This window comes from Bolinopsis microptera, chromosome 4 (genome assembly GCF_026151205.1).
Source record: "Bolinopsis microptera isolate Bmic1 chromosome 4, MBARI_Bmic_1.0, whole genome shotgun sequence".
Taxonomy (NCBI): domain Eukaryota; kingdom Metazoa; phylum Ctenophora; class Tentaculata; order Lobata; family Bolinopsidae; genus Bolinopsis; species Bolinopsis microptera.
The window spans coordinates 16,314,223-16,321,543 of NC_087075.1; the positions used below are offsets into that span (position 1 = coordinate 16,314,223).

At 35.6% G+C, this 7,321-nt stretch overlaps 1 protein-coding gene across 1 annotated transcript; it reads right to left on the reverse strand.

Annotated features, from left to right (window-relative positions):
* Positions 1-4,023: 4,023 nt before the first annotated feature.
* Positions 4,024-5,932, reverse strand: LOC134813691 (uncharacterized). Its single transcript, XM_063821535.1, has 5 exons — positions 5,812-5,932; positions 5,485-5,554; positions 4,644-4,673; positions 4,417-4,464; positions 4,024-4,299 (listed from the first exon to the last, which is right to left on the reverse strand). The coding sequence occupies exons 1-5, from the start codon at positions 5,917-5,919 to the stop codon at positions 4,103-4,105; spliced, it is 453 nt and encodes a 150-aa protein (XP_063677605.1). The 5' UTR covers positions 5,920-5,932; the 3' UTR covers positions 4,024-4,102.
* Between the last annotated feature and the right edge of the window lie 1,389 nt (positions 5,933-7,321).

A 7,321-nucleotide genomic window follows, 5' to 3' on the forward strand; every position in this document is an offset into this window, starting at 1 on the left:
AAATGACGATCAATAGGCACAAAAGATTCAAGTACAAGGTCAAGAGTAAGTGAAAAGTGGCATGCAACGTATGTCAAGTGAACGAGGTGTTTTTGTTTATTAGTCTATGTAATAAGCGCCATGAGTTGGCAAAGAATTTTTTGTCTCTGATTTTGATAAATTTGGTACCAAAAGTTGCCTTTAACTGTGAATAATGAAAATTCACCGTGTAGCACGATTCGTTGAGATGTATGTGGGCCTCCTGTGTATTGCAAAAGTGTACTATGGACTAAAAATGGTTAATTTATTGCTTAAAATGCCTATAACTCCTAAAATATTGAATATTTTGAAATAGTTCTTACAGAATCGTAATGAGCTTAATCAGACGCAACTTTTGGTACCAAAATTATAATATTTAAAGCACAAAATTTTTCGAAAATTTGTTCAAAATTTTACACAAGGGGGGACCATTGTGTTCAAATTAAAAACGTTTGAAAAAAAAAATCCTTTAAATCTTAAAATATTAGTACTAAAAGTTTCGTCTCGATGAGCTGATTATGATATCATAATAACTATGTGATAATGATTTGAAATGTGAAAGTTATAGGCCAAAAACTAAAAATTTGCGCGAAAAAAGCACGCGCGGCGAACAAGCGCCGTGTAGCATTTTTTCCGAAAATTGCTACACGGTGGATTTATTTTATCCACATTTTTAGACAACTTTTGGTACCAAATTTATCGAAATCGGAGAAAAAAAGTTCTGTGCTCGCGCTTGGCGCTTATTACACTGACTAGTCTATGTAATAAGCGCCATGAGTTGGCAAAGAATTTTTTGTCTCTGATTTTGATAAATTTGGTACCAAAAGTTGCCTTTAACTGTGAATAATGAAAATTCACCGTGTAGCACGATTCGTTGAGATGTATGTGGGCCTCCTGTGTATTGCAAAAGTGTACTATGGACTAAAAATGGTTAATTTATTGCTTAAAATGCCTATAACTCCTAAAATATTGAATATTTTGAAATAGTTCTTACAGAATCGTAATGAGCTTAATCAGACGCAACTTTTGGTACCAAAATTATAATATTTAAAGCACAAAATTTTTCGAAAATTTGTTCAAAATTTTACACAAGGGGGGACCATTGTGTTCAAATTAAAAACGTTTGAAAAAAAAAATCCTTTAAATCTTAAAATATTAGTACTAAAAGTTTCGTCTCGATGAGCTGATTATGATATCATAATAACTATGTGATAATGATTTGAAATGTGAAAGTTATAGGCCAAAAACTAAAAATTTGCGCGAAAAAAGCACGCGCGGCGAACAAGCGCCGTGTAGCATTTTTTCCGAAAATTGCTACACGGTGGATTTGTTTTATCCACATTTTTAGACAACTTTTGGTACCAAATTTATCGAAATCGGAGAAAAAAAGTTCTGTGCTCGCGCTTGGCGCTTATTACACTGACTATATGGCAGCTTGCATCGGCGCACGTACAGCATCGGCACAAATGTCGCTTAGTTGCTTCCTTTGCAAAGTTATTTTGTAGAGTTTTTACACAATATTCTGGATTGAGTTGTTGTTGGTGCGCGGCGCGAAACTGTAAACTGGTCAAGAAAATCGTTAATTTCCATCATGCGCGGATGACGGATCGCATTATGTATGGCAGACATGCAAATATTTTGCACTTTATTTCGAGTTAGTATTACTATTACTGATTATGCAAAGATCTGTGTCAGCTTCAAACTTGTGTTACTGTTAGCAATGAGCATAAGATTGCATAGAAATAAAATCGATTTTCACAAAATATGATAATCAAATCCCATATTAATTATGACCTCCCCACCAGTATCCACATCTAATAATTTGGAATTTACTGGGCGGCGCTCAGCTCTGTCACTCCGCTATATCTTCATGTTTATGATATGGATTATGTTAGGAATCGTCATCACGGCAGCCGAGCGTCTCTGTGTTTTTCGAGACAACCTGGATTTATTAGATGAGCTGCCCACATATAGAAACTTTTAAATTTCCTCGCAGATAGTAATTATTTTATGCTTTAAAAAATAAAAATTAACAAGTCATCTAAAAATTTTCTCTTTGACACAAAATTTCCTTACAAATTATCTGCCGATCCGCCGTCTTTCTTGATGTGGATAGATGAGCCATATCAGGTGCCCAGATGGCAGGATCTTTATGATGATCATTTTTAGAACTTAATGGTCCAGACATGATGGTAGATTCAAATTCAGATTATTATATTTTCAATTTTCCAAACGAAAAATATAATAATAATAATAACAGTAAAATGTTCCAGGGTTCTCCCTTTTTTATCAATTTCGTTATACCACGAGTTCCCAACCCTGCTTCCAGCCCCCTCCGGTTTCAAACCCAACACACAGAACAAATTGTCTCCGTTAACACTGCCCTTCTTATGCTGAAACAATGAGTTTGGACCCAGAAAGTCGCAGTGTTTTTGAGCGAACTGGTCTAGTTGAAGTTCCACGGCCCATCGCAGAAGTTGGACGCCGTGTCTTTGATGGTGATTATTGTGTAATTGAATTCTGCTTTAATTGTGCCTGCCCTAACCAGTCCGAGCATTTTCCCGGCCTCAACATTCTTTCTCGCCATTTGATTTTGTTTAAGTTTCCATGTTGTATATTTCTGTATTATTTTGTGAAAGTTTCAAATCAATTCAGCATTGGGTTATCGAAAAATTGTAAAATATATTATTATTATATGTATGTATATGCATTATGCAATACATGCATAATAATACACTGTTATCTATCAAATTATAAACTCGCGCTAAAATAGCAAAACTTACATTTCATATTTACATTCAAATAAAAACTAAACCAAATCTACATATTGTACAAGAAACATAAATCTTAAACTGCAAGATTTATTTACATCCAAATAAAAACTAAACCAAATCTACAATACTGTACAAGAAACATCTTACTATATATAAAGCGAGACGATATATATACAGGGTGGGCCATAAGTCAGTACCCATACGTTGGCCTTTATAGCTCAGTCACTGAGTGCCCAATTTAAATACTTCTTTCTGGTATGACTTAGTACCACCACTGGTTCGAGGAATTTGTCAACTCGAAAAATATTCGCGTTCATTTTTTTCAAATGGAGGTTCATTTTCACATTTATTTGATAATTTGGATAGTCGGATCAAGCTAAATGTTATTGAATTGTGTTTGGCCATTCGAATTACGTTTGTCCTGAAAGAATTAGAACTGTACCTTCTCAGATGACCGAGATATGAAGCATAACGAGTTTATTCATTACGTGTGATCAGGTGATTGGTTTACCTAATCACGTGATAAGGTGCCCCCGTTAACTACCCCGTTAAACATTATGGGAATTGTTAAGGGTACCCAATTAAGGTGTCGTTTCACGGTGTCACATAATCACCCAGTCAATATTGTTAACGAGATACAGAAAATGCTTGATAACTTCGTCATTTCTAATCCGTTTTGCCTCATGTTTTTAGATCATATGCAACATTTGATAATATACCGTCTCTGAAAAAATTAGGCGTTCAGCATGTTCAGAGAAAACAATATAGGTGTTTTAATATTGAATGGGCGTGGTCTAAAATATTCGAATTTTTAAATTTTGACGACGGAATCCTCGAACCAGTAAGTACAGTATGCCATCTGCAAAGCAACAGCTCTCAAATATAAAACACGGCGGAGCTATTAAGGCCAACGTATGGGTACTGACTTTTGGCCCACCCTGTATATCTGTGCCATTTTACTGACACCACGGCATCAACTTTAACGCGACTTTCCGCCAAAACCGTAAAAGATATACAACTGAAACTTTTTTGACTGGGTCAAATGCTTTTATGCTTTTCAAATCAGCATGAAAAAATAAAAAATTGGCCAAGGAATAGGAGTTTAAGAGCCCAAAATTTGGACCCCCAAGTGGTGTCAAAAACGCGAATTAAATAGGTAATAATTATTTTAGTCTCTTGAGTCTTGACACCATTTTAGGGTTATACGGGTTCCTGCTAGGATTTACTGACCAGAGGTGCACAATCTGATTAAAAGTAATAACTTAACAATGTCCCGTGTGTAACCATGGTAACATGACCAAATAAGGTCCCTACTCGACCTGCCCGCTCTTCTTCATCTGCACAATAGCGATGAGACTATTGATACCTGTAGCTGCCACCCCGATGATAGCACATATGAATTGTCCTCCGAAGGCTGAGTTCAGCCACCCCATGTCCCCCCCAGATAAAGTGATGACAAGTTCCACGAGCTGGATGTACCGGGCTAGACCACATACTCCGAACAAAACTGTGGGGGAGTTTATAATGGGTTTGGTAGTTTATAAGGGGTTGTGAATTCCACTTAGGGAGTTAAAATATTCGCCATTTTCCATTTGTAATTACAAAATAGCATAAATAAACTCACATCCTCCTCCTCCGGTGAGCATGATAACAATGGCGACCAATTGTCTCTCTGAAAGTAAACGTATTTTTAGATTAGATTTCTAATTTCTGTTATATCATTATTTTGTTGGTGCAAATCAAAAGACATCCCAATAAGACAAATCAAGAAAGTGTTAAAAAAGGCAAATCTTTGAACAGGACATCCAGTTGGGATAATAATTGTTGAATTAATATATTTTCTTCACTCACTGTCACTGAAGAGGCTTATGTTTATTGTCCCTGAAATTGTACTCGTCAGTATTTAACAGTGATACATGTTCTTACGATTATGTGTTAACTTGCTTATCAACTAATGTTTTGCCAAAAAACATTATAATAAGATAAACAAGTCGGAATATTCTGAAAATCGTGTAAAGAAAATGCGGACCGATTAACCAGTAAAAGTTATGTTTAGTATCGAATCACAGTGTACTAACCATGGTTCATTATCTAATCACAGTGTACTAACCATGGTTTAGTATCTAATCACAGTGTACTAACCATGGTTTAGTATCTAATCACAGTGTACTAACCATGGTTTAGTATCGAATCACAGTGTACTAACCATGGTTTAGTATCGAATCACAGTGTACTAACCATGGTTTAGTATCTAATCACAATGTACTAACCATGGTTTAGTATCTAATCACAGTGTACTAACCATGGTTTAGTATCTAATCACAGTGTCTGTGTACTAACCATGGTTTAGTATCTAATCACAGTGTACTAACCATGGTTTAGTATCTAATCACAGTGTACTAACCATGGTTTAGTATCTAATCACAGTGTACTAACCATGGTTTAGTATCTAATCACAGTGTACTAACCATGGTTTAGTATCTAATCACAGTGTACTAACCATGGTTTAGTATCGAATCACAGTGTACTAACCATGGTTTAGTATCGAATCACAGTGTACTAACCATGGTTTAGTATCTAATCACAGTGTACTAACCATGGTTTAGTATCTAATCACAGTGTACTAACCATGGTTTAGTATCTAATCACAGTGTACTAACCATGGTTTAGTATCTAATCACAGTGTACTAACCATAGTTGTTCAGAAGTTCTACCGATCGTATGATCCAGCAAAGGCCTCCTGATAGCATCGCTATCAAAATCTGAAAAATTTACTTTAAATGTAAATTAATTTTACTTTAAATCTAAATTAATTCCTCACTTGTAAAGACATATCTGATTAGTTTTAAAACTAGGACAGAGCTATTACTCTATTATTTGGCATGCCGTATGTTCAATGTAATTTCCATTAGTTCTCCGGCGAAAGCTATAACAACAAATTAGCTGTGGCTTCAAACCCTGAATTTTATAAAACTTTTACTCTTTTTACTAAAAGTTGGATAGAAAAAGTCCCACTCACCATGATAAGCCCCCAGTCCGTGGAGAAACCAAGACAGATAATAATGAGATGCGCTAGAGCTCCACCCCCGGCCATCAGCCAGCCAAATATTCTCAACATGTCAGCCATTTTTGGTTGTGGTTCGTCTTGAAGCAAGGTTGTTAAATACGTATTGGAATACGAATACGTATTATTTCACGAAAATTTGACGTATTTAACAACCTTGTCTTGAAGAACGGAAGTGTGGGTTAATTCAAATGATTCGTGTGTAAATCAGATCGTATTCAATATTCATGTTATAGTTATACTGAATAGTATTTAACTAAGAATATAATAGCAATTAGTAGGAAAACTATTAAATTCGCGTATGGGACCGTAAAAATATAACGTAATTAGTCTACTTAAAGGAGGGGTGGTTCGAAAAACTAAAATTTAAGACCTACAGCCAAGCATCTTTAAACCGATCGAAACCAATCTGATCATTTATAAAATGAAAATTCAAATTTTGACACAAGTCTTGCATCTCTGTAATAATATATAATATAAGTGTAAACATGATTTAATACTACAAATACAATGGACTGATTTGAAGGGGGGGGGGGGGGGGGGGGGGGGGGGTTGCAGGGAGGTAGGGGGACTGATTTGAGTTAAATTTTCGGATAGCTTGCTGTACTGCTTGAGTTTTTTGGAAAATAACTACGATTAAAACCTAGCAAAAATTAACCGATCAAATGCACTCCTCCAAGAAGCTTATTCAACTTTACGTTGAATAGTATTATAGATCCTCTCAAAATAAATACTGATTTACTAAAACCAAGCCTACACACTAGTAATACAGCAGTTTAGTATAGCAGTGGATTTCCTGAGAGTCCCAACTGCCATTAATAATAAAAGTCGAATGAGATTCCCTAGCAACATCCATCACTTATGTAGTTGGTCCGCTGCAAAGCTGCTTGTTTGTTGTCATGGTGCAATCCCAAAACGAGGGGAATATTTTTGTTTGGTTGCCTTGACTCCCGCCCATTTATCTCTGGGATCATGATTTATGGATCGCTAATTCAATAGAGCGGATACGCATATATGCCCTTATGAGCATCAATAGAAATACCATACCTATTATATACAGAAAATCAGATGAGTTCAGAGACGCATGATATGCCATTAGCATTACCGTTGCGTATATTTATGAGATAAGATATTTTCAAAATTTTGTTTAGTTTACTTTCGCCATGGTAACTTCAAATGAAAGTATGGAATATTATTTTGAAAAGCAGCGTGGGACTGGTTTGATCATTAAATATAAATGATGGACAACTTAATCAGAGTTTAACAGGGTTAACTGATCGCCACCTGCAGGATCTGTTGTACAATGTACAATGTACAATGTACAATGTACAATGTACAATGTACAATGTACAATGTACAATGTACAATGTACAATGTACAATGTACAATGTACAATGTACAATGTACAAGGGTAAAGGATTAAACCGATCCTAACACGTGTTTTGTCGTTTGTTTCTGCACGAGA

What these genes read in the sequence shown, in the direction of transcription:
- LOC134813691 (XM_063821535.1), bottom strand. Translation starts at nt 5,919, where the DNA reads ATGGCTGACATGTTGAGAATATTTGGCTGGCTGATGGCCGGGGGTGGA. An exon ending in AGAACTTCTGAACAACTATG is followed by an intron (nt 4,674 to 5,484) that starts GTTAGTACACTG and finishes GTACAATTTCAG; the next exon opens with GGACAATAAACATAAGCCTC. An exon ending in GCTCACCGGAGGAGGAGGAT is followed by an intron (nt 4,300 to 4,416) that starts GTGAGTTTATTT and finishes ACTCCCCCACAG; the next exon opens with TTTTGTTCGGAGTATGTGGT.